Consider the following 27,580-nt stretch of genomic DNA (forward strand, 5'->3'; position numbering starts at 1 on the left):
ATATAGATTTTCCATTTAATTGAGAGAGTTTAATGCAAATTGATAATTTTCTCGTCACGAGGGGGAACGATTTTCTTGAATTTGAAAGTTGAAACGTAGAAACAGTTATTATTACACTTTCATCGAGAGGCGATAGCTGGCTGTTAATTAACCAAACGAGTTTTCAAGATGAGTAGGCGAATTGAAACAGTTTTTACGGTCGCAGTCGGCGAATACGACTGCCGCGAACGTTTCAAAATTGATTGACGATTGTGAGACGGTAACAGCAGTTTAATTAAACTAATTATCGATGTTTGCTTAACGGGAGTGCTATCGTAAATAATTACTCGATTCGGTAAGCGGCCGCTTAGTGGACAGTTAATAATATAAATTGCTAACACGATAACGAGGTATAAGTATGTATTGAGAACGTAATAACCATCGTAATTATGGAATTACGTTTGTAATTAATCAATGGAGGTGTAATCGCATCGGTCAAATGGGATCTGCTTAGGAAGTTAATTTATTAATTTCATTTAATCAAATGAAAGCAAGAGGAATTTTGAAAGTACTCAATTACTACCTGTCCTCATCCTGTTTACTCTGCGTTTAGTTTTCTAAGCTTCAGAATCTCTACTATTCGCCCACGTACGAAATAGAACAAGATTATGTCTCTCTCTGCATCATTTATATTCAAATTTTCTTTGCTACGTATAAATAAAATTGAGATGGTAATATCTGATAATCCATCTTGTATTCGTTCATTTTTAAATCGATATCACGAACGGTTTATTGTACGAAAAAATTTATCAGTGACAGTCCTACGCTAATCTGCACCAGGTCCCACCGTAAACGACGGCTGTTTCGCTTGTCGCTGTCGCGGACAGGACTCCGTCGGGACGATACGGCCTATCTAAATAACTTCATATCTTCGAGCGAGGTATCTGGTTCTAATTACTCTAGGCTCGATACCGTTCCGCGAGGTAGAACGAAATAGTAATTAAAATACGAGTTGAATAATAACGCAAAACAGCTCTGGCTGAGCATGGAAGTTCGAGATAACACGTTTTAACGAACGAGCCTTGGAAAATAGAAGCTTATGGTCCTGCAATAAACTGGGCGTGGCCGTATCGCTGATTACGTTTCTCGGATAACTCCGGGAAATAAAAATATCCTTAACTAACCGAACCGTGGCTCAAACATTTTTTTATATTTAAAGTAAAATTAATTCGTCTCAATTTTGACGAAGTTAATAAATTATATTATGTTCCTTCATTCTTTTAATAATAACAATAATAAACGAGTGACTAATGCAGTTGATTTCAAAGTTCTTCGTCGTCGGATAAACTCGAGAGAATTATAAACCAGCGAGGATTAACAGTTCACCGTGCACGGTATTAAAGTTGCCTCGAAGGAATTAGAGGTTTAAGGAAACTGGATACTAGACAAGGTTAATTTATAAAACGAAAATTTATTCGCCGAGATAAGGTGGGAGCGAAGGAGGAGTAGATACAATCGTGCGATGTCGCGACTCAGCCGATTGACCTCTTGATCCTCGGATCTTTTCTCGGTAACCGCGATTCCTCGAGGAAAGGGAGGGCTCTTCTTTCGTTTCCCTCGAGAATAGAAGCAGGACGCAGAACCCAGGGAGTAAGAACTGAACGTTGGGTGCAGTAACAAAAGACGAACGATTTGTTCGTTTAATCAGTCAGGTGGAATGAAAACGGCTGGATAAGAAAATGGGTTTGGTAGTGGTGAAAGTGCAAGAAAGGAGTGAGTTGGTAAGAAACAGTGGCTGTGTAGAAACTCTTGAAGATAAAAGTCCGAGGAATTTTAAAATATGGTCTTGCTCAATTAAGATAGTCGATGGAAATAATAAACAGACACTTTCTACAAATTCTAATATAAAACATAGTTGATTAGGAACAGAAATATCGTTAAACAGTCGGCGGATCTAATTTATTCATGCGATCACGATTATCGCGTAGGAAAATGAGCGTTCTGAGGGGTAAAGAGGGGGGCAGAGAGCGACCGGGAGAGGGCGAGGAGAGAGTAGAATGGGAAGAGGAAAGGAGGAGACGGAAGCGCAGCAGGAGATGGAGCGTAGCAGTGCACGGTGCACTCTGCGTGGTGGGGCGAACGTCGGTCTGGTTAAGCTGGTGGGCAGCGGTCGTCGCTGGTCGCGGCGGTCGTCGGCGAGAGAGGCGCGCGACGACCTCGACAGGGCGTGGCAGGTCACCGGTTCTTGTTCGCCGGTGCACAGTGGCGTAGCAACCGATCCGACCGCGTTTACCGTGACTCAGGTCGCCCGTAGGAATTCCTCTTCCAAACGAAATTCTCTCGCCATTTATCGTATCGAGTGGTCTCGATTTTCTGACGATTCGCCACGAGCGACGCGGTTGTTTCGAAAATGAAAATGTCAATGTTCAAAAGTTGAGCTTTTATGAAATTTTATATAAGTTCGACCTCGACCGGATTCTATCCGAACGTATGATTTTTAAAATAGTAAATGTGTTACAAGCCGTGAAATGGATATTGACAAAGGTCAGGAAATGCAGAGTCTCTTTACGAGCGAGATAAAGGCCGCGATCGACGAAAGGTGGAAGGTGACCGGAATTTCAGATGCTTGTTCGACACAAATTCCGGGCGTCGGTCGAACTAGCCTGGTACACATCGCTACATAAAGGAATTCCACGCGAATTTACGGTTTCCCCGCATGCATGGAATCTTCGACGCGAGGTTAACACATACGTCGAACTATGCGTCGAAGATAACGCTGACAAATTGTCCGTATGTTTCACGTGGAACTAGGCATTTTATCTGCGAGCCGTGATCTCGGAAACATCTTCTGATTAATGAATAATCTGTAGGACACGAAGCGTTCTTTACTCCTTCTCAATATTAATCTAACAATTCAAACGATATCGATCTATTATCTTTTCAACTACTTGTACCAGAACTATGAATCTGAACATTTTTTACGATCGAGAATTGAATTCTCTGCACACAAAGTAAGAAGTACGTGTAACGCTTCTCGAAAGAGAACATAAAACTGCAGGCATCGTAAAAAAAAAAGGTTGCGTCAGAAGATCCGTGATTACGGAAGCAGTAATTTCAGAGAATAGAAGAAAGAACGAATAGTATCTGTTTTTACAGTGACCCTGGTGTATGCACAGTAGTGTACAAGCTGACAGGGAGTCATAAACGTAAATTCCGCGCATCGGTTCATCCTAGTTCATCCAGCGTCGTGTTTTGCATACTGCAACACCGTATTATGAGCCCCTACCGCGAGCGCGTAACTACTTCGAGCGAAATACGGCTGCTGAACAACAGCGATAGTGTTAACGAAATTTATAACAGTGCGATAGCCACGAATAATCGTTGTTAGTAAAGATTCCGTGAACGATCTCCGAATTCTATATTGGACTATCATCGTCGACCACCGTGGAAGTTTTTTCACGTAACCGTAAAACTCAGTCTTCTCATTAACTCGTCATTGTCGTTGCGCAACAGCTGTGGCGAGACTCCCCGGTGTCACAGATGCGACTTTTATTACGGACCTGCCTCGAAGGAACGAGGTGCAGCTGATGCCGAATGATTTAGAACCTTCGAATAATTAGGGGGCTGGGGTTGAAGGTGTTTTACGCGTCGTAAATAATAGAATCCGTTTCGAGGCCGCGTTGAACGTTTTTCAGGAAAATGGTACCCTTTAGGAAAATCTCGTAACAATTATTGACGGTTATTTCGTAATTAATTGAGTTTAAGTATCCAATATAAATTTTGTTGTTCTGCGATCTTTGGCAAGATCGACCTCTTCTTAAATGGACGTAGCTTTGAAAAAGGAACGAGGAGTAATAATCGGCAGTTTGGTCGCACAAATTCGTTCCTCGAGGCTCGTTCTTACAACGAGGCCCCGTTTTTCCCTGTAGAGAAACCGATGGACCGAAAGATTCCTCCGCGACTACGGTGGCTAACGTGACGCGGTTCCGAGCCGATGCTTCGAGGTTATAACCGCGGCTGAAGAGTTCCTTCGGGGTCAGGAATTCGAACTTGGCAAGAAACGAGCCCGTTATTTTTCCGACCGTACTTCGTCTTTTTCCTTTCCACGCTCGATCAACACTTCCCGCGCGCTCTTTCCTAAGAGCAGTTCTTAAATCGGCTCGATGCATGCGCTTGCAAACCTATTTGTAACTATTTTAACACTAGATCTACCAAGGGAGGTGGAAATTCTAAAATTTTGTATGACTTTTTCTAAAATATGCAAAGAATTAATTTTTTAAAACAGTTTTCCTTTTTTTGTCCTTTTCATGTAAAATTTTATGCAGTACACCTCCACATACGGAGATGAGTCATTTTGACTCCCACGAAACGTAGGATGAGAGCGTAATTATTTTGAAAATTATTGTTAGTGAATTATTATTATTATCATTATCAGTTTATTATTAAATTTTTACTCATGAAAACGAGAGTTGCTACGTCTTTTCTTATGACTGAGTAATTTGAGAAATAAGTCATTTTGACCCCTTCGGTAGAAGTAGGTATATGTCAATCGCGGATAGTTCTAGTGTTAATGTAAATTTGAAATCAGCATACGTGAAATAATGGAAGAGCTATGATATAATGAAGCAGCAAATCGGTATAGAGATTTGCATCGTCCTCCCTGGAAAGAATGGTCGCATAAAATATTCTACTAGTGTTCACGGCCGGGCATGGAAGCGCGGGCCGGTAACGGAGAAAAATGATTAAAATATGCCCTCGAAGCTCGCAATTTCGCGGTGCACGGCGCGTTCTCGGCGCGCGAGATAAGAGCGTGTTTGTGGAAGGTATAATTGATGCTGGAACCCGGCCGGGGATCGCGTTTGCCCTTAAGAGTTTGGAACTGGGTGGAGAAAATATAGGTTGTCTTCGTGGCCGGGCCTTTGGAGGGCCGACGGTCGCCCGCGGTGCAACACGAGGATGATATATTCGCTGCAACCGCAGCTGCACCGAGCTGGACTCCCTCGACCTCTCCGCTCGAGGTTTCGTGAGATTACGAAACTTCTTGCCTTGTCTCGTATCCCCCCCTACCCCCCCTGTAACTCCCAAGACAATGAGATTTGTGCGCCGAGATGAGATACCCGTGGATTCTGCCTTAGAACGACCCCGTGTCAACCTGTCCTCGAACGTTTTTATAGTCATCTTTCATATTCCCTGTTCCCTCGTCTCCTTCGTTCCGTTTGCTCTTCGAACGAATACGAAAATCGTGGATTTCATTCTCGTTCGAATCTTCGATTTTGAGTTTGTTTTCGTTTCCCTTCTCGGCCGTCAGAATCCTTTTTTAAACACGTCCGTTCGATGTACGTAATTCCTCGGAGAGATTACTCGTTTCTTTTTAACGAAACAAGAAACAACTTACATTACACTGCTCGCATGCCACGATGACATAAAAGTAGAGGATGTCTACGTAGACGGCGAACGTGTAATCTCATCAACGCTTATACGGGCAGAGAGAAAAACGATTGGAACGGTGGTTCTAATTCACGTTCATCAACGCATCCCGAGAAAATTCTCTGTACCGGGAGCAACATTCTGCTCTAAATACATTTTAATGAAATAGAGACCCCGGCGTCTGCCGGCGGAATTTCCACGGGGGCAAATTGCAAAAACCGTGGCAGCGACGTGGTTTCGATCAACGAGAGGAGACATCGCGCACTGTAATTTCGCGCTACTTGTGGGCGCCGCAGCCATATAATTGATACCCTGATTTCAGCAGCGGTAATTCATAATAATCAACCTAAGAGATCGCGAGAGCCTATCTCCACCGGCTACGCTCGCTCTAGTCCGGCAATTTAATATAATAAAAGAACGCCTTTTTCTTGTACCGATACAGCTCGACGATTTCTCGACGATGTTTAATGCCCGGATAAAACGCCCCTTCGCTCCCATTTACTAAAGAAATTAGTGCAGAGACACTGCACATAACATAATTCTACTGTTCCTTAGTTCACCACAAAGGGACTTTTGGTCGGTAGAATTTAATAATCTAACAGGCAAAACGTAATCTAGCTAAGCTTTGAAAATCGCAATAATTTGGCCGAGCATTGGAAGAAAAAACTCGATCTAAAACGTTGCAATTCCTGAACGCATACGCCTAATACGAGCATTTCCCAAACTTATAAAAATGAAGGATCCACTGTTTATCTGTCGTTAGAACTGATCGTCAGAAATGAAATTTTTGTTTATGAAATTCCATCACCAATCATAATTTCAATCAATGAATAAGACAGCGTGTCAAACGATACATTGACAAAAATTTAGGTGAAAAGTGGCTGTGAAAACTTGTTGCTCATCGGGCGGCAGGCTGACTAATTACAAGAAAAGGACAAGTAGGAGGATCAACGAACTTGCACAAATTATCTCCGCGCGGCGGTTCTCGCTTTACACACCGTTTACTCGCGCGCACGAGCTAATTATCCCGTTTCTCCCTTTACCTGACACCGTAGTCACGGCCACAGGGGCCCATCTATCACCCGGGACGCCGGCCGAGATTGTTTCGAATTTCTGATAGCGATACACCGGGGTAACGGTACGCGGACAAACGAGCGTAAGAATGGAAGCTGCGTGGAAGCGTTCGCTTCCGTTAATTAGCGGAGTTACCTCGCTGAAAACAGGGCCGGGGGACCGTTATTAGGTACGAGTCTCACATAATTGGCCGGCGCACGCTAGTTTCACGCTTTCGATCATCCCGAAATGTAACGAACACCACCGTGTTTATTCTGAAGATTATCCTGTTGTGATCTTTAGCTATGGTGAACGTACCAGTAACTGATTGCCACAGTCAGAACACCGACTGTCACTTCTCTTATTGAAATAACATTCAAAAATATTGTATATTAAAATATAATGGTGAATCACGTTTTTGGGAATTTTTTTTTTGAAAAAGTAAACCATCGAATGTTTTTAAACTTTAGGGATGTATTTGCCTGTAAGTGAATTGTATAAATCAATTTTTTCGTACAAAAATAATGAAATGCTAGCGACTTATGAGACGCCACAAAAAGCTTGAAAGAAGAACAAAATACGCTGTTAAACTAGAAGGTATTCTGCGTACAATGACGTAGGGTATTTGGGAAATATTAAAATCTGCGAGTTTTATCTTGCGATTAGAATATCAGAAGTCTTAAATATGTCTAAAAAAATTCCATCGAAAGCACTTTACATTACTATGGAACGAGCAGAACATTCTGTAAGTAACATGGTTCGTACGGATTCCACTGATTCTAATGGTCGCCGCCCAAATGCAACAAAATTCAAAAAAGAGATTAGAACGCGCCGTTCCGGTGGATCGACCTCAATTTACGCCGGTTCGATCTTTGGCTAGGCGTTCGCGGAATGCGCGCAAAGACGAAGGACGAGCACAAGGACCGGTCTATACGAGGGCTTGCGTGCGGCGGCGCGCAGCGCGGTCGCGTTAGAGCGGTGAATATTTCATTCATAAGCGAGCGATCCGAGCGTATTGCCGTGCGCGAGGTAACGATCGTACTACCTACACTACCTACCAAAAGTTTCCTAGCCGTTACTTTCCTCAGTTCAACACTTGGCTTCTTATAAAGCCTGTAATAAAAGTTCTCTTGCAAGCCTTGCAAGTTTTGTTTATAACAGGGATAGCGAGCTTCTTCCCTGTATCTTTCAACTTCCAGTCTCGACTCGAACTTCCAGTAATGAATTATTAGATATGCTGTAGTACATCTCTGAAAGAGAAAAAGTAGACTTATCTTCTGGTACTGAGACACTTTGATCATTCAAGATAGCGAGAAAAAGTCTGTCACCCATGTCATAGACAAGTCCTTGCAATTGAACCTTTATTATAGTCAGTTACTTTCAGTATAATAAGAAGTAAGATGTTTAACCGAGGAAAGTAACTGCTAGCAAACGTTTATACGATCCATGATATAATAATTGCACTACGTTTCTGTCGTGGACTATTACTTCTCGTATAAGAATTTTATGTTAAAAAACTATAATTGCTACATAAACTTTTGAGCGATACTGTACGTATCACGGGCGTGTGCGTGCGGCGTGGTGTGAGTGGCCGCGCGGAGCGTGCAATGCAACCGGGGGTAAATCGCACCGGTTGCAGCGGCAATTACGATTGCGGCTCCCGTGAATGAAACGTTCGTCTCGTTTCTTTTTTCTCCTCTTCCTCTTCGTCTTCCGCCTCTTTCGCGAGCTTCTATTCGCGGCTGGCCTTTTTGTCGAACGGAGAGGAACGTTTATAATGAGCGAGTGCGCCGTTCCACGCGGCTCGTTGCGAGCAACGTGATTCCGGCGCGGAACGCGCGCGGCCTTCCACTCTGGGTCAAGGGTCACCGCGCGCCGTGTGTCCTGCGTTTCGAACACGCGCGTGGGTCGGTGATTCAGAGACGGTGGGCGCGATGCGTGGGTGTCATTGTTTGTGAAACTTGAATGAGCGTTCGGAGGTTTAGCCAGGATTAATTAGAGAGCTAAATATTGTCGGGAGGAAAGGGGGAGTGTGAAAAATTGCTTGCGATCGTATGTGCGATTTGGACATGTTGCTTTATAAACTCGTATGATGATTTAAAACGTTGCCAGTTCGAATTGAGACCAGATTCGTCTTCTGGCACTGAAAGACCGTAGCGAGGATCATCCCTGAATTAATACTAATCATACACTTTCGTTGTATGTTTCAGAATTTCCGTGAACACCGGATTGACGGTGCAGCCTTGCCACTCCTGTCGGAGGACCACTTGACCGGTCCCATGGGGATGAAGCTTGGCCCAGCTTTGAAACTGCGCGCCCTTCTGGCCCGAAAACTAGGTGCGTGCACGGTTTGTCTGCACTGCGCGCACTGCCACCAGACACCACTGCCCGCATTGAACGCAGCAGCGGCGGCAGCGGCTGCCACGTCTCAGCAACAGCAGCAACAGCAGCAGCAGCAGCAACAACAACAGTTGCCCAGTAGACGGCCGAGCAGCACGGGGAACTGACAAACACTGGCGGAGACTCCTCTGGGCCAGGAGAGCGCGTCGCCGCTCTCCGACCCGAACAGGGCCCTCAGGATAGAACGGCGCGTATCGCGTCCGATACGCAAGCCGGAAGTGGTCTTCAAAAAGCCCATCAAACAGTGACACGGTCCTGACGCGACCGCGCACGCTGTGCAATTCTGGAGGCTCCGCCTGTTTCACAAGTGTTCGTTTCTCGTGCATGGACAACGGCTGACCGTATGTAGTATATCGAGTACCTGGAGAGATAACGACTCCGAGAAAATAGCGTTGTACTTACGATTGAATGCCTGGGTCGGTGATGTTGAATGAAGAATGGATGTGAGCGAGCCTGGTGATGACTCTTGAACTGTGAGGGATACAAGGTAAGAGTTTACGTCGAGTACCTAATGGCCTTGGTTCTTCGAATTCAACTCGTCGACGTTCAATCTCGACTATTTTATTATCATTTCTCGTGCTGAACGTTTCACGTTCGAACGAGCATATTTATTTCCGGTTTCGAACTCGCATTAATCCAGTCTTTCAATTTCGTTCACAAGAGAGTTTCTTATGTACATCTCTAAAAAAAAGCTTGAATTACATTTACTACCGGTTTTAGTCGTTCACTTTACCATTTGGTTTCACTAAACAAAGTAACGTACAAAGTGATACTCAGTGCCTAGAAGGTTTAACATAAACACAGAACTTGAGGTGGTTTATGCGTGATATAAAATTGTATTAGTGACTCACGAAAAATTCGTAAGAGATTTGTACCGTTGGTTAGACTCGATTCTCTGCGCTAAGCAGGTAGCGGAGGATGACTAACAAGTGCTAACGTACCGTGTTTAAAATTGAAGATAGACACGCGATGAGCACAAAGGAGCTGACGCGATAATCAAATTAATTGGAATAGGAATTAACGATTAGGCTCGACTCGTTTCCGTGCTGGCTTAAATTAACATATCCCGGTTGAAGGCATTTCAACCGGAAATTTATTCGGTAGATCACAAGCAATTAATTCATTCGTTAGAGTATATATATGTACATACATAGAATACGATATCGAGTCCAATGTGATGTTTAGAATAATTGGATCGAGCTTTTATGAAATCGGTGTGATCAACGAAACAGGTGCCTATATCGAAAACGTCTTCCAACGAAAGCCCGGCCTTAAACGGACAATGGAACGAGTTAACTTTCATTACACTTCGGAATTGATAATATTAAGCTTCTTATCCGAAACGGAATTAAAGGAAAAAAATCTGAGATCAATAGACGATTGAATTAAATAGTACGAGGATGCACCGAGTGGTGATTTTATTCTTTCAGCGTTGATGCAGTAGAGGAATACCGTAAGAGTGCGTGGGGAAATGAATGAACGTATTAAATATGTGCGAGGATGAAAAAAAGAAAGGAAAGAGACAACACGTTGTTAGGGGAAAAAATTGATGTGCAATAATGAGAATGGATCGTTTCTTTTCGTGCGCGACGACTCTGCGATAGGATGATACGTATTTGCTCAAATCGTTGTTTCTTTTATATATTTTAATGAAGTTTTTATATTAATGAAATATAACGGCGAAATATACTAAACTATATTTTTACTAATGTTCTACGACTGCTAACATCGGCGCTGCACGCGTACATTCATATACGTACGCGTACACGCGCGAGCACATATACATATATAAATATAAAGATCGTTGAGCGTGAAACAAATTTAAGAGAAATATACGTAAGGAACGATGATGATAGATTCGTAAGAGGCGATGGATCTTGGAGAAACTGTAAATTAATTTTCTTCTCAATTATTTTATGGTTATCGTTTATTTATTTAGGTGTAAAACCTGTTGCCTTATTGTATTCATGTAATAACAATCTTAGTCGTAACGAAACGAGCGAGAGAGAGGGAGAGAAATGTAGGCGAGGAACAGTTGCCAGGGATGAGAGAGAGAGAGTTGATAAGTTCGTAAGAACGAGCAGTATTTTTAGATTTACATTAGCCTGAATTTACTGCAGACTATTATACAATTTATAAATAGTATACATACATCGATAAGCGCGTTCTCGCGCGCAATATCTGCTCGTGCTTTCAGCGTTGTATTTTCAAAAGTTCCTTCCATCCTCGTTTACTCGATTCAAATTCTTAACAAAATAATTCCTCATTTCATCAGCCAGAACGTTATTTTATAAATCTTCTAACAAGAGCACGAGCAGGCATTAACGGAGCTAGCGGCTTTTACTTAAACCGAGATCACTGTACATAAAGCTTAAGCATTTATTTATACCGTGCTTTTACAAAAAAGAACCCCGTAGTATTTTATTTAGTTTGATAGCAGAGGTTCACGCACAATCACATCCTCGTACCACGAGATCATTAAATATTGTTCGGGCAGCAGGATCGACCGCGAGGTGAGATCGAGAGCCACAGAATGTGTGTGTTCGCGTGCAAACGAGCTGGAGATTATTTAAACGAGAGAAAGAGAGCGCGAGAGAGAGAGAGAGAGAGAGAGAGAATAATATTGTACAGAATGGGGCAGATGAAAGAGAGGGCAAAAAGATGTGGGCGATAAGGCAATCTTGTGATACTTCAACAATTTGTTTTCCAACCATTTTTCTATTCTTTCTATGACTCTTTTCTGCGCCCGATCATCCCCTCTTTCCTTTCGACGTACACCCTTTTTTTTTTAATTCCCTTATCGCAAGTCTGTCTTGTATTATTCTTCTGATTAACTGTCATATTATGTATAGTAGAAATTAATGGTGAAAAGAGAACAAGAACAGTACATTGTTTCTGTTAAAATAAACATTGTTGAAAAATATCATATATTTTTTTACGGACGGAGATCATGATTAGAATGATAGAGGGATGAAAATATTAAATTGACGATCATTTATTTCAATACTAAGGCGGAATACATATAATAATACTTGGAGGAAAACTGCACCATGAAATCTTGAGCTCTGCTTAATTGTTCGTTACCATTTTCAAAGTCCGTACTCGACGTTCTTACAGTTTAGCCTGAAAATGAAACGTGTTTTTCGCGAGATTAAACGAGAGAAATGAAATTATTTAAGATTATAAAAAACTAACAAATCATTCGAGCGAGTTTGAAAAATTGATTTTAAGTAAAACTCACCCCGACATGGATGGCAAGTACCCCATCGTCGGCGCCCTTCGGGATTTCGATACGAGCCTCGCCGTTCTGTTGCACATTGACAGTCTTGCCCGTGCACTTTCCGTTCTGGAGGCTACCGGAGATCACGTCGCAATACTGTCCAGCCGGCAGGCAGGTCTTGAGATTAGTGTTCAAGTCGTACTGGTCGGCGTTGAACGCAACGAACCCAGCGTTGCCACGGCAGAAAGCGATCTGGTTACTGCCATTATCCCACCAGTTGTTCACGTCCGTACCTTTGACCGTGTTACGGAACCGCACCATGTTGTAGATTTGTCGCCAACGATGCTCACAAATCCACCCGCCGCCGCAACTGTTGTCATCTTTTATCGTTGGCGAATTTATATTGCCGTTTCCATCTTGAGGTGGTCCTTGATCCTTACTTTGGAAATCGAAGGAACTCATCACTCGCGGGGTACCGAACGGATGCGCCAACATGAAGGCTACAGCCATCTGAACAAAAAAATTATTCATTTTAGGCGTACTTCTATCGTATACGATTTCGTACGTCTGACCGTCCGACTAGATTCTGACTTATACTACTTACAGGCGCTTAAATGTGCGATTACCGAATTCTATCAAGGTTCACCGTTACTACAGCTTTGTCACGTTTTATTCAGTCATTTAGTAATCTATTTCTTTATCTAAATAATTCATACTATGTCAGACATCGTAAAAATAATACATACGTGTTTACCTTGTATATTTTGGCATTTTTGTAAGTCAATATCTGCGGGTTGTCGCGTTGGGTGTCGTGATTGTCAACGAACACGAGAGAATCCCCTGAAGGTAGAAGTCCCCATTTCTCTCCCCAGTTGACGAACCATTTCAAGAGATTGTTGCCACGGAAAGCGTTCGATAGTTCACCGGCGTATTTGAACTCGATCACCGCGGCGTTCGAGTTGTACTCGTGTTTCGACACCGCCTCCTTGCCACCATAATCGATCACTTCCTGGAATATGTACGGTCGAGCATTCGCTGGGAAACCGTGTTCAGTCTTCAAATTGTGAAGCCTCGAGTAGATGACGTTCAAGTCAGCCGGCCACATGTGCTTCGCGGCGTCAATGCTGGAAAATGAGCGATTTCATTGTAGATCGACTGGCATTGAGCAATGCTGATCTGGAAACGATTATACGTACCGGAAGCCAGCTACGCCTACGTCGATAGCGGCATTCATGAAGTCCACAAGCTTGTTTCGAACGTATTCCTGGCTTTGATCCAAATCGTGGAGGCCGGTCAGCTCGCAGTTTCGCACGTTCACTGCGTCGTTGTAATTGTTGATCGCACAGGGTTTGTGGAAATTTTGTGCAGTGTAAGGCACCGCGGGGTAACTGAGGCTGTTAGTGTCGGCTCTCGAGTTCCCGGTACCGTGCGCGTTCTGCCAGTTGCCGGACATGTGGTTCAGGATGGCGTCCACGTAGATTCGAACACCGACCTTGTTGCACCTGGCTACCATGTTGATGAACTCCTCTCGCGAGCCGGATCTCGTTGTCCATATGTAGGAAATTGGTTGGTAACGTTCCCACCATGGTCTGTTGTTAATTACGAGATTCTCTTGTAAAGGCGACACCTGCACAATTGCAATTTCGATTAATTTGTTTTTAATGTTGATCCATTCGAGTTACATTTTTGGGTGATGATTGGGAAATGCAACGAGAAGGAACTTCTAAAATGTTTTAATGAGGATGAATGATGAAACCAAGTTTAAAGAGAGTATCTGATTTCTTAGTTAGCAGTGTAGATATTTAAATGTGATATCATAGGGTTTTTAACTGCATTGATAAATATCTATTATTTAAATACTTGAAATGAAATTTTGATTATCTGATAATGATAGACGAGAGTGAATTTCTTTTTAATTTCGTTTTAATGCCTCTATTGTTTTGGCACGAGCACAGATAAAGCAATCAGTAAACATTTCAGAGATGATTATCTGACTTTGGATTATGACAATATTATTAAATAATAATAATAAGTTTCGATCCATTCATTGAAATTAACTCTATGCATGTACCAAAGATTGACTTCGCACAGTTTTATCAATGATTAAAATATTAAGAGGGACACTGAAAATTTTTACCTGAACACCGCCGAATCCCATGGGTCCAAGGAACTGTTCGCATTCCTTCGCGATGTCGTTCCATTTCCACTCGAACAGATGTACCATGGCATCGTGGCCAGGTTTGAAGTGCGGATCTTTGTGAATCGAGTCACCCGCGCTGAGCGCGAGCAGTCCTAACAATAACGAGGCGATCTTCAACATTGTGACTGGCACGTGTAGTGTGTCGCGGAACGATTGAGCTCACAATTATATAGTCAGCCGATTATCACAGTTTTACGTAATCGCATATATCCAAAGGTCAACATACCCCTGCCACCAACGTGTTTTATCAATCTATTGTTTATGCTTGAAACGATGAAATCGTATCAAACATACTTCAGATTCAAGTTCAGCTTCTTCACCGTCGTGACACATCCAAGGATTTCTGACTGAGTAACATTATTAAGTGTTTTCCGTTTCCATCTGCGGTGCAAACATTTGATTGTAACGGGAAAGGCCTCGTGTCACGCTAAACAATAAGGAAATTAATCTATTATTGGAACTCATGTTTCATAATGCACGAGAAAATGATAGTTGAACGTTCAGCACAATAAATGTCTGCACTTGCGAAACAGCTATGACAACAAACGTCAGAATTGTTATGGAAACGCTTTGACGGTAGATAATTCTCCTCGTCGAGCGTTTACCGAATACCGACTAAATATCTCGGCTCGTGAGAGACGTGCATAAACGTCATAACAACAGAACAATAATTCATGGGAACACGACTTATTGGTATCGATGCACAGTTATTCATTGGGTCAAAGGTTGTCAGAGATGCTGTACCTAATAAGCTCGGAAAATTGATCATGCTCAGAAGATGTACATAAAAATTGATATCAATATCAATAATAAAAGATTATAGCACGTTTCGTATTTTTACTTGACGGGGAAGCTGCAGTGCTCAGAATAAATTATATTGTAAATTATTTTGCAACAGCGAGACGAAACACGCACTGAATAGTTTAGTCGTAAATTCATCGTTTCCACGAAAATTGGATTCGTGCGTTTTACGACGCGGCTGGCGGCAGTCGATGCAAACGTGAAAAATGTAAAAGCCCATCTGTGCCCGATACTTAACGGACGTCCGTCGTAAACGAACTCGCGAGTTACCAACAAACGAAAAACCTACGCCGCCTACAATAACAATAAATTCTTGCGAGTCCATCGTTTCGACTTACATCAACCTCGGTAACGTAATTACTTCATCCATTACTCGAAGTCAGAGTTAAAAAAGTTGTTATCAGCTGCGAGCCGTTCATAAAATCGCGGTCGAGCGTCCCGTACGAAGGGAAGCGAGATAGAGGTATATCGGCTGGACGGTCGACTGTAATTGCGGGCGATCGTTAATCGGCCCACGGTTCATCGGCGGATCAGGCAAGCAACGGGCAGCAACGACGTCTGTTATCAATAGTCGTCCGCGGGCCTTGTAAACCGGCCGGGCCTACGATTTCGCTGCAGGTCACAATTACGAGTGAGGCGCGTAATTAAAAGCTGATGTCCCTCATTTATTAATGCTACCGAACGAGCCCGAGCTGGCCGTGGCGCGGCGGTGTCGATGCGCGGCTCGCTCGTTTCAATGCCAAACGTCATCAGTCTTCGACTGCCCTCGCTTCGCTCTTCCTTTTTCGCTCGTATACCGCGGCCTGTCCCTCGTATCTACATGCTCTCCTCCGGCTTTCATGTCTCATTTGCATATTTCCGCGCACGGAATCCTCGCGCCCACCTAGCGTTATCGGCGAGCTTGATAATCGTTCCACGCTCCGATGACTCAATCAATTTTATGTCCTTCCAGGTGATTAAATCCTGAGTGCCGTCCTTGGTCCTGCGCGATAACAGGTTGTACATGGATATATATTTTAAAGCTAGATTGCTGTTTTACAGTTTGTTATTATTACAAATATTCACTGCCTTTACTAAGTGCCTAAGAATTCTTACAGTCGTTTCACTAAAAGCTTATTAATAGATCAATTACTTGTTTACTGTAAAACAGATTCTATCTCGGTTGAGAGCAACAAAAATCTTGAAAAGAATCAGATTGCAAAACAACGTGCAATTTATATCCAAGGTTGATCGATCAATTTGATATCTGAGTACTATTTATACTTTGGTTATATTGTTTCGCTACTTGGGATCGTTCTATCGCACTTAAAAAGTTATCTTTATCTTATTTAATTTAGATCCAAGAGAGGCGATCTTATCGAGACTTGTAGTTAAAAGCAAAAGACATTATGTCGGCTTTGAGAACTGACGACTTATCGAAATGGTTCGTGATTGAGATCGTTGGTCTTGAGGGCAGAAGGAAAAAACACTTGACAATGTTCTGTAAAATGAATTTAGGAAATGAATCGAAGTACTCCGTTCCACGATTCCCTGACATCACGCTCTTCTTTTATTTAAATTCATTTGGCTACAGAATATCACAACATGATATAGATCGAACTTTAGATAGAATCACATCGACCGTCGAGGAACTGAAATCCGAACGAATCACTCATGACACGAAATCCACGTGAAACAGTAAATTAAAATAGTCAATACTGAATTGGAACAGGAATGAAATATTATTAGATCAAACCTTTTAAGTTGGTTCGTTTTGCAATCAAAGGCTACCTAATGGCAATCAAGGATGGATCAAGTCCCTCGAACGCGAGTCGATGTTAACACTGTTAAGGTTTAGTTAACGCCATTAGGCAGCTCAACGACATAATTATTGTTCTCATCGATCAACTTGTACGCACACATGACAACAGTACAAAACAGCGGAAGTAACAGTACGCACAGACAACGATACACCGATTAAGTGGATTTCACGCCACGATCCATTGAACCGTATGCACGGAATCCAGACACTTATGCAACGAGCTGCATACGGCATAACACGTGTGACAATGATTAATAATAAAATACTCTCCTTAGCGAGTCGCGATTAATTTCACTGTCTTCATGCACAGTTCCGTTGTTCTTTTAACGTCGTTTTCAACGATACGAGATTTCTCTCACGTCTTTAAAGGGCCTTACCAGTGTGACCGCTAAAAATTTAGGTCATTTTTGAGATGTTTTTTTTTAAAGAAGTATTCTATGGAATTTTTTTAAACTTTATGGATGTGTTTGCCTATAAATGAACTGTGTAAAATAATTTTTTCGTACAAAAATAATTAAAAACGACCAATTTATGCCAAAGAAAAAGTGATTTGTTTTAAATTTCACACAGGTACGGCCCCTTAAGTAATAGCATGCAGTTCTGTTGAACGTTTGGGACAAAATTCTACTTTTCGTCGCACTATTCTCAGCCTAATTAGAGAACAACGAAATCGAAGCACTGTAGTAGCGAGAAGATCACATTGTCGTTCACAACGTTTTCATATCACGTTGCGACCGTTATTTAAATGAGAAGCAGTGCAGTTTGAGCGAGGTTTCAAGTCGTAATATCCGCGTAAACATATGTACACGTATTAAAATGAAGCAAATCTTGCTTGCGATTGTTGCGTTCCTTCTGATTTGTACCTCGGCTGAGTAATTACATCGATCAATAACATTTAATAAATACCCTAGCTAAGTTTTGATTAGTTCAATAATTATCTTAGCAACGGAGAATAATGCCGAACGTGAATAAAACAACGATGTGATATCAACGACAGATTAATCGGCATTAGCTTGCGTATTCACGGTTTCATAAAAGAGTTTCTCGTCGAGAAGGGACACGAGCATGATCATCGGAGATTCGAAAGCGTAACATTCTTTATACATCGAACATGTTCCCCTGGTTATTGGCGATCATGGTAACAGGCAGTTCTAATGTAACACCAGATTTTATTTCGTCGAACGTTTCAAATCACATAGCGAACGGTATAAATGCTTAACAAAGGTAAGTCGAATTTCATCTACGATTCTCCCGGACTGTTATCAAATTTCGTACGATAATTTCGTTTTAATCTATTTGAAAATCTGGTACAAAGAAAGTCATTCTCTCAAACACACCAGTCGCAACATCGATACATTATATAGTATATAACAGCTTCCACTTTCGTACTTGAACAGTGTCAAATATAGATACACATTAATATGCGTGTATAACATGTTTCATCTCTATACATGTGGGTGGATACTGTGTGTGGGTGCTTCTGATATCCGTCGTCCGCTGAGATAATTCATAGTGATTGATAGACATTCACGTGGCCCTGTCGTTTCTTTGCATCTTGTCGCATCTTCTGGTTTACATATATTTGCAGTTAATTTTCTAATATTTATATACATACACGCACCCCCGATTTAAACATGCATATACATATATTTATACAATAAATAAGAAATCCCGCTCGCACATTCACAGTAGTGAAGACGTGTCGGTTGCAGGTAGAAAAATTCTACTGTGCTTCCACTGAAAGTAAACGATCCTCAGATGATCTTAGACAACGATAAAAGATAATAATTCTACACTGCATTGAAACAATTCGTAAATTGATCGAACGATCATCGTAACGAGCAGGTTTCTCGTTTATGTTCACAGATATTCAATGTTATTAACAATAATCGTTTTCACGTTTACCGTAAAATACCTGCACACGGCTAATCGATTATCAATTGCGATGATCGTCGACGTATCGAGAATCTCCGTCGTACAATTTTAGGAGCGTCGTAACGTTGAATCGACTCGGTGCACCGTGAAAATCGATCGATACGAGAAATCAGAATGCAAGACAGCGAAACGAGAATTCAGAATTTGTGCGTTTTGAACAACCAGACCAAGGGTGCCCGGCCCTCTTGCCTCACCACCAACTTGATGTAGAGGCCGGCGACACCCTCCGCGGGGGCTGTTTCTTGTTTCGGCGACTCTGCCTCGTGCTCTCTGATCTCCACCCGTTTCCTCTTCCTCGATTTTTTACGATCCTTCTGCCGTTTCTCGGGTCTCTCCAGCATCGGCTTTCGACCCTCCAACTGCAGCTGCACTTGCGGAAACTGCAGACTCTCCATCTCTTCGTCGTACCTCCTCTCCTCTATTTGCCGTTGTACCATTTCCTCTTGCATCTGCAACGCGTCCTGCTCCAGGCTCCATTGAACTTTCAGTTCCTGCAATTGTAGTTGCAACTTTCTCTCTTCCCGAAGTCGCCTATGTTCTTCTTCGCGGCGTATCAACGATTCCTCTTGTTCCATTTTCGTTTCTCCTTTTTCTCGTAGTTCTTCTCCTCTGGTCGTTTCTTCTAGCTGAATCTGTTCTTTGTTCTCTTTCGTCTCCGGTTGCAATGATTCTTCTTCAGTTTGCTGTTCGTTACCTTCTTGCCGATCCGTCGGTCTTTCCCCTTGTTCCTCCTCTCTCTGCTGTTGCAAAATTTCTTCCGGCATTTTTACTTGTTCTTTCTCTAAGCCCTCTCCCAAATTCTCATCTTGCTGTTTCTCTATATTTGCCGATATATCCTGCCGAGCTTTAACCTCATCCTCCTGTTGAGCTTTCGTCTCGTCCTCTTGCCGAAGCTTCTCCAAACTCCTCTGCCGTTGTTCCATCAACTCGTCCTGCCTGAGCTTATCTAAAGCTTCCCTTCGTTGCCTCTCCTCGATCTTCTGTCTCTCCTCCTCGAGCTGCAACTGTTGCATTAATGCCTCCTCCTGTTTCTGTCTCTTCGCCTCCTCGTCATCCTGCACGACCTTCGACCCCTCCTCCTCCTCCTTCCTTCTCTTCTCTTCCTCCTCCTTCTTCTTTTTCCGTAGTTGCTCCTTCTGCCGCCTGTCGAACTCCTCTTGCATCTCCTGCTTCCTCAGCTCCTCTTCCTGCTTCCTCGTTTGCAGCTCCTCGTTCTGCCGCTGCAGTTCCTCCTCCTGTCTCATCGTCTGAAACTGCGTCCGCTGTTCGATCAGCCGCTGCAGATCCTCGTCCTCGGATCCCCGCTTCCGATTCCACTGTTGCTGCTCCCGCATTTCCTGTTCCGCTGTGACGCTGTGTTTACCTTCAAGCGGGCGTGAGACCGCATCGTTAATACGAATTTCCTCGCGCGCGGTTCGAGGCTGGTCCGATACGGCCGCGGCGATTGCGGCCGTGGCCGGAGGTTAGTTGCTACCTGAATGCTGCTTCTCGTCGGAACCCTCGACGGACACGTTCGAACTCAGCGACGTGTTGCTGCCGAACTGGTCCTGCAGAGAGGACTGCACCGACAGACTACGGTCCTGGTGCTTCACTCGGTGAGGGGAGAGCTTTCCGGTGTCGACGCTGCTTGGGTCTGCCTGCAACAAGTGCACTGCGTTGCGATTGTGGCCAGCCACAGGGGACTCGGTATTTTTGCTACGTGACATGTGATTCACTAAACGTCGGGTGCACAATTAAAAGGGGGAACTCGGCCCGGTTTTATGAGACATTTTCAGAAACGTGATCGGTATCAAGGCATTTATTTAAAACTTTTTTAACCGGAAGCGGAAGATCGTGAGGAAGTCAAATTCAATTTGCCATTTGGGTGTACATGCACATATCAATTGACACTGACTTTTGTTCGATCGGGTAGCAAAATGTTATTTTCGATATCCAACTGAACAATATTAATCTCGTATAAGGGGACTGAATAAATTTGAAAAAACTTCGAATCCAAAGAACATTTATTTAAAGGGGAGAAAGATTCACTGAACGTATCTACGTAAAATATGGAATGAATAAAATGACGTATGAAATTAATGACATTGCTCGTTACACGACTTGTGGATGCCGAGGCGAGGTGTGCGCAATACGTGCTTCTTAATCAAACTGTTTTCACTCTCGTCGCATGCTTCGAGACACAAGTGATACGTGACAGGGAACAAAAATTCCTACTTGATCTCATTTCGTTATAAACAAAACTCGCACGATCAGAACTACGATTACCTTCGTGAAGAACGTACATTCTAGTTTGTATCGCTAGACATAACTATTATACAATCCTGCAGCTACACGTACTAAAAGTGCTGCTTGTAACAGTGTGATTTCGGTCGGACCGTATCTCATACTAAATTAGAACAAACGATTAGAACTCTGCCTGTAGCTTTGAGAACTTTAGTACGTAAACTATCGAGATGCATGGCCGCTAAGTATTTAAATAGCGCTCCGATTCTTCTTGCCAACAAGCTCATGACAATGAGAATAAATGCGAAATACGTAAATCGGCTGTTATCTTCAAGATATGACGCACCTGATAGGCCAGCGCCGTCATTATGATCTCTCCGGGTACCAAGCGCAGGGGGTAGATCTCCTTCATTAGCACTGATGTAGGTATTTTGTGAAACTGTATGAACTGCAGGAAGTTCCCGATCACGTCCTTGAGTTCCAGTGATTGATTCTGATCATCTCTACTATCCCAGTACTTCTTGCTCCACATCAAGGCCGCCTAAGACGTAAGAACAGTCATTCGTATCATGAATACTATTACGACGATCCAAAAATAATTGCAATTTTTTTATGCACGTAGTTCAAGTGACAAAAGTCGAATATTGACTCGTCGATTTATTTGAACGTGTTTAAGTTTTCGTACGTACTTGGAATTTGGTGAACTCGTCAGCTTGCAATTCTTCCCTCGCGAGGATCAGACGAACGACGTGCTCGGGAAGTAGGGTGAAGGATCCTAAACTCAACACTTCGTTGCCATGTTCGTTGACAAACTCTAGCACCTGTAAAAAACAAATTATAAATTATACTACACGTTGTGTCTCTGTAGTCAGAACTGGATTAATAATAAGGGAAAAAAATGGAACAAGTATGCGCGAACTTACCTTTTGAACCAGAGACTTTGTACCCTTATACTGAATATATCGTTCGGCCGACGCCAATAAAGCGCAAACGGTGTCCACTGTTATGCAGCACTGCACGAATCCAGTGCAAGCTTTCCTCAATTGTTCCAATCCGTAAAGATCAGCAGCGTTCATCAAACCTTCGAAACGCAGGACGAGGAAATTTTACCGAAAGTCCAATTGAAATTTTCACCCGACAATCATATTTAAACAGACACGAAACATACCTAGCAATGTTCTGGGCTGTAGCGTCACGCATCCGGTATGAATGTACTCGATCAGTTGACGAAACACGTCCGGTTCGAACTCGTCGATGATCAAAGTGTGATGCTGATTCGGCTGTGATTTAAACGAATTCGTGTTTACAACGTTGGGAAACATAGAATTAGAATTTTCTATCACACCTCGAATTCGGGAATAGTCATGCTGACAATAAGCGAATTGCTTTGCATCCAAAAAATGTTTTCATCTTTCAACACATGTTTCATCAAGAAATTATGAAATATATAGATAAGTGTAAATAACGAGTAGATGTAACGAATCGATAGACAATTCATACTCGTGTACTTCTCGAGTATAATTAACTATCACAGAAGCATCAAAGGTTAATAAAATGTTACACACACTAATGTTCGTAGGTGCAGGTTCTCAAAACTACAGTGCGTCGAGCACACCATCGTCAGCTCCAATGCTACGTGATGTATCGTGAATAAATGCAGAATCGTAAAGTAACTATGATATATACATGTGTGTACGTCGGATTTACTGCTGTAAACCGTACGGATTGACGACTATTCTTAATTTGCTAATACTGCAATTTGTTCATCATCCGTCCAAAGTATTGGCTCTGAAAAATTGCATGCTCACTGAAAGAGATAGACCGGGACGACTACCCATGCGAGTTTACGAACGAGCACAGATCATTTTTATTTAATTCCTATGTTTCGTCAGGCGTTTATTCTTTTAATCTTGAGGAATCATGTCCCTATGTATTTCAGTAAAGTGACGTCTCGCGTAAATATCGTGAATGTCTGACGATCCGTTGACTCTACTATTTAAAATCAGTGACACATCGGTTTACGAAAATTAATATTATTTTAGGAGCCATTGATTCATGCGAATTAGACTGAACTTCCACGAGTGTTACCCTCTGATTTCACGATATTAGCGATACAAATTTATTCATGCATTCATGACCTGATATTCTCGCTATCACAGAAATCACATATCAGGATTTATCGTCGTCTAACGAACTCCCCTCGTTGTCAGGTACTGAAGATAGATAAAATAGAGGACAGTTTCATGAGCAAAGAGTAAAAGGGGTGTAAAGAGGAGTCGATAAGTGAGAAAGAGATTTTACGGATGCAAAATCTTACAGAGAAGTGGACGTTTCATAATACCTCTTGTATGGGTGCCAACTGCTGCGCGTACCCTGATCGCTACACGGGATACAAGAAACGTAAACTTAAGAGGATCTATCTTTGATTAGAGGCTTCTGATAAAATCGTCGCATTTACTCTCATTGACCGGTCGACGCGACGTCGATTTCGAAAGGTTCGCGACTGAAAGTTTTACGTTCATCGATCGGTCGTTTAACATTTACGAAATTGAACGTGGGCTCGTATTAAATTTCTCAGTATATACCGCAGTTTCAGATCTGGGTAAAATGTGACTCGGCGAGCGAACGTTTCACAGCCCACTGCCTACGTTAAATCTATCCTGTATTAATTTCAGTTTCGCGGAACTGTTTTCTCGTTAATGCAATCAAGTCTGCTGCTTCCCGGCTACGTCCGAGTATTCATATTACCTGCTGCGCCACGTTTTGAAGATTTAACAGTGGCTCCGAGCTCCGTTTTAGAAACGTCCGGAACTTGTTCTCCTTCATCGGCTCCTTTTTCCGCTGCGGGCTCGGTGCCTGGTCAAACAGTTTCTGAAACACTCTGTTAGGAATCACGATATTTTTCATTGCGGATTCAATTAAAAAAGGGGCTTAATTAAACAGCATTTTATTGAAACAGTAACAATTTTATTTTTGATGCGCAAACATAGCTGAACGATGGACTTAGCTAGTGGAGATGAATTGCGATACGAACCTACTCCTGGCTGCGAGGACGGCCTTCACGGCGCAGATAGGCTCTTTTGTATTACCGACGAGGAAGGTCACGTCGCATAGTTCCGGCATGCTAGCCAGAAACTTCATGTCCTCGGCCAGGCCGGACTTATTCTCAAATATCGAATAATCCGACTCGTCGGCCACGTCCGATCCTGAAGCCTCCGGCATCGAGCTCGTACTTTCCTGCAGAAATATTTTCAATTCCGCCTAATGCATTTAACGCAATGTACGCGGATCTATTGCGCCGCGAACGACAGCCGTTCTACACCTCAGGTCTGCTAAGTACGTACTTATACGCGCTCGAATGACACATCGTAAAAAACGTAGAAGTAAGTAACCGACGATAATATGTCAATTAAACATGAAAAATGAAAGACTGGAATCATGAAACGAAACATCGTTTCATCTCTATAATTTCAAATAATTTCTTTGGTGTAATAAAGAAGTCGATAGCTTGGATACTGGATTATTTCGATAGGATATCCCAGAATAGAGTATTTGAGGGAGCCCTTTAAATGTTATGCCGGGTATAATCAGAAAAGGGAAAGTTTGTCAGGGTGTTTTCAACTTCGTGGGTAAACAAGCTTCGGTTAACGAGCTAGCGCCCCGTTTTAATCCGACACGAAATTTCCATCTACGCAGTTTACATTTTTCCTATACCGAAAAGGTCTATGAAAATCAGAAACAGAAGATGGTTTAATTATTTTATTTATAAAAAGAGCGTAACTCCAGCATTTGTTTGATTAATTATTTATTTACAAAATGATTTATTAACGGGGACGGAAATTGGTGAAAAGGTGTTGACTCATTTTTGAAGTTTAATCGAATTAATCGGCCACCGGCTAGTGACATAATAGGAACAGGGTATTATTAGAACGATGTGTTATAAATAAAATGTAGTTATAACGTGCCGGCGTATTCACAAAGAACGAAAATATTTCGACCCCTCTCGTGGGCGTCAGTAGAGAATCAGTCTGACATATGTTGCTCTACTACGGCCTAGTACAACGTGTATGAACGTATTTATTATATCCGTATTTAGTGTATCCATTGATAATCTGCTGCATTCTGCGCTACGAGGGGACAGTCAAATATTAACGATAAAAATAATATCATTACTGATTCATTGTAATTCCTGTTCTCCATATCAAAATTAAATCCTCTAAATTATTCATGATTTCTCTGATAAATTGCACATTAGATACACAGATTTAATACAATTATGGAATAGTTAATATTATAAACAAGCAATACACGAAAGTATGTAGAATGTTAAAAGCAAAATGCATGTTTTTGTTATAACATCCTTAAGAAGCGTAAACAGGCATAAACAGGGGTTGCTAGAAAGAGCTCGAACGGTTCTCGGATGAACAGGTTGAACGCGTTAAGAATTTCCGAAGAAAAAACGGCGCTAATAACGGCTAAACGGCACGCTCCGATGGACGAAACGCAGTTTCCTTTATGCATTTACAGAAAAAAGCTGGCCGTCGATAAATCATCGGCAAAACACTCGACTATCTCGTAACAAGCCCTCTTATTTACGATCTACTGCCGCTTCCAACAAATTTTAGAACAATGCGAAAATAACAGACGTTGGTGTCTGTTGTTTTATTTGATTTATTTAAAACTGTATTTAATTGCGTCATTTTAAGCTTCCCGATGAATTAGAAATTGGCCCACATATGTTTTAAATTACCTGTTGCTCGAATCCCGGAGCCTCCTCGCTCGACGAACCGCTTTTGCCCCGAAAAAACACTTTTACCTCGCTTCCACGTTTCCGCGATCACGCATAATCCACCGTGCACGCGCGACGATCCCCCTGTTTACGCGTACGGTCTACAACATCTCCGGCTCCTCGCGGTAAACAAAATTCGATCAGGAGAAAAACGTTGAGCCCTCGGTGCGATCCGAAATGAACTGTTCCAGACCTGCCACCCCTTTTGTCACCCCCGCGGTTTCAGGGCCGTGCGAGCAAATCGTGAAAATCGCCGAGACACGCTTGTGTCCGTTTTCTGCTACGTTCCAGGGTAGAAAAACCCAGACCCTTTCGCCTCGGGTGGGGGCGGTGCGTTCGAAATTGCAGACCTCTATCGAATGGAACTCGCGCACACCGAAAACGCCACGCTCGCACTTGGCCAAAGCGACTCTCGGTTCGTGTCGAACCTCTACGCTCCTCTTGCCAGGCGAACCCTCATTGCGCACACGCGTGACCAACGACGGGGGTTGGAAAACCGTGACCAGCTGCGCCTGTGCGACGCGCGGATTCGCAGGACCTCTCTCTTTCATCGTCCTTCCTTTCTTCCTTTCCTAAAGATTTTCAAATGTCACTAGGTTACCAGTTGCTCGAAAATCGCTGATTGCTTTGCTAAGAGGGGTCGATTAGGTCTACAAGGGGTGGCTCGGTATTGAAGGCTTCCTGCGATTTCTGACGTAGGAAATTACTTCCTCAGGATTGGTCTCGATCTAGTTCGGCTCAAGAACGTTTCTTCTTTATTTTAAATGAATTAAATGGAAGTTCGATCACGATCATACGTAACGTTCGATTTAAAAATTGATCGCAGGAATGATCGATCATAAGACTCATAAGTATCGAAAGCTCGGAACGCGAGGTTTCCCTGAACTTCGTTTCACGACGATTAAAATAGTTTCGACTCCCTCACGGTTACTCGATGTTGATTTTTGCACCCTGGCTTACAACGCGAGCAACGAAAGTGAAGGTAATGTGAACTCCGACGAGACGAATCTGGGTCAAGCTCAAAATCTGGCTCTGTGGACCGCGACCATTCATGTCTGTGGAGGAGCGTTCGTCTCCCTCCTCGCGTCCTCTTTCGCTAATCAATAACACGCGCCTTCGCAACAAGTAGGCATCCCGACTAAAAAACGGGTCGACTGCGTCCCCAACGCACAGGTTCTAAAAACGCTTCGCAAAAACTCTTGTAATCCCCGTCGACTCAAATAATCCACTTACGTTCATTTTTGTCGTACATATTTTCGAGATTCCTTCGCAATATTGAATAATGCGAAACATGTGTTTAAAGTCATATTCAGTAGGAAAATCAATATTTTGAAGTTTCCTCAGATTAGATAAGATATTTATTTTGTGTCAATTTCTGTGATTACTGATAAATTATTATTTTTGATAATCGATGCGACTTAGTTCTTTTCATTTTGTACAAGTAGTATAGTTGAGTTAGTAAGAGTTTGTAGTGTGTAGCAGATTTATTAAGAAGAATCGAAGGCCTAGGTAGGTTGCAAGCTTTCTGAACGAATGGTCGCTACATCGTCTCGGACGTCACCGAAGTAAACGGCGCTTGCGCGAAAATAACGAACGATTTCATTTTGGTTTCCGTGGCAGCCCTCGATAATTGGTAAACGGTTCGATAGACACACGCAATCTTTGACAATAAAAAAAGTTAATCACGAAAAGTTGCACATCGCCTCGACGTAAAAATCAATATATCCATCTCGTAATTTATTTTATTAATTT

The 27,580-nt window shown here is 42.6% G+C and overlaps 3 protein-coding genes across 11 annotated transcripts in view; 1 reads left to right on the forward strand and 2 right to left on the reverse strand.

The window, feature by feature from the left end:
- Positions 1 to 11,782, forward strand: part of LOC108625439 (nascent polypeptide-associated complex subunit alpha, muscle-specific form) — a 224,591-nt gene extending 212,809 nt beyond the window's left edge. For all 6 annotated transcript variants that reach the window (XM_026813959.1, XM_026813958.1, XM_026813956.1 and 3 more), the window contains one exon: positions 8,670 to 11,782. In XM_026813959.1, the coding sequence (XP_026669760.1) occupies positions 8,670 to 8,966 (297 nt within the window). In that variant the 3' untranslated portion in view covers positions 8,967 to 11,782. The remainder of the gene's footprint in view (positions 1 to 8,669) is intronic.
- Positions 11,783 to 11,838: 56 nt separating this feature from the next.
- Positions 11,839 to 17,325, reverse strand: LOC108625349 (alpha-amylase). Of its 2 annotated transcripts, XM_026813960.1 has the most exons (6): positions 14,506 to 17,325; positions 14,217 to 14,371; positions 13,276 to 13,706; positions 12,834 to 13,203; positions 12,101 to 12,589; positions 11,839 to 11,982 (listed from the first exon to the last, which is right to left on the reverse strand). In XM_026813960.1, the coding sequence occupies exons 2-6, from the start codon at positions 14,301 to 14,303 to the stop codon at positions 11,971 to 11,973; spliced, it is 1,389 nt and encodes a 462-aa protein (XP_026669761.1). In that variant the 5' UTR covers positions 14,304 to 14,371; positions 14,506 to 17,325; the 3' UTR covers positions 11,839 to 11,970. The 2 variants fall into 2 exon arrangements, with proteins under 2 accessions (XP_026669761.1, XP_017880786.1); XM_018025297.2 differs by lacking the exon at positions 14,506 to 17,325 and having other exon boundaries at positions 14,217 to 14,495.
- Positions 17,326 to 17,328: 3 nt separating this feature from the next.
- Positions 17,329 to 26,281, reverse strand: LOC108625425 (serine-enriched protein). 3 transcript variants are annotated; one of them, XM_018025467.2, is made up of 10 exons: positions 25,790 to 26,277; positions 24,074 to 24,276; positions 23,788 to 23,920; positions 23,381 to 23,419; positions 22,208 to 22,319; positions 21,963 to 22,120; positions 21,729 to 21,860; positions 21,386 to 21,580; positions 20,291 to 20,453; positions 17,329 to 20,179 (listed from the first exon to the last, which is right to left on the reverse strand). In XM_018025467.2, exons 2-10 carry the CDS (start codon positions 24,259 to 24,261, stop codon positions 18,954 to 18,956), a joined length of 2,346 nt encoding a protein of 781 aa, XP_017880956.1. In that variant the 5' UTR covers positions 24,262 to 24,276; positions 25,790 to 26,277; the 3' UTR covers positions 17,329 to 18,953. The 3 variants fall into 3 exon arrangements, with proteins under 3 accessions (XP_017880956.1, XP_017880957.1, XP_017880958.1); XM_018025468.2 differs by lacking the exon at positions 23,381 to 23,419 and having other exon boundaries at positions 25,790 to 26,278; XM_018025469.2 differs by lacking the exons at positions 17,329 to 20,179; positions 23,381 to 23,419 and having other exon boundaries at positions 20,310 to 20,449; positions 25,790 to 26,281.
- Between the last annotated feature and the right edge of the window lie 1,299 nt (positions 26,282 to 27,580).

The sequence above is a fragment of the Ceratina calcarata genome, unplaced genomic scaffold, assembly GCF_001652005.2.
Source record: "Ceratina calcarata isolate Rehan_Ccalc_2016 unplaced genomic scaffold, ASM165200v1 scaffold351.2, whole genome shotgun sequence".
In the NCBI taxonomy this organism is placed as follows: domain Eukaryota; kingdom Metazoa; phylum Arthropoda; class Insecta; order Hymenoptera; family Apidae; genus Ceratina; species Ceratina calcarata.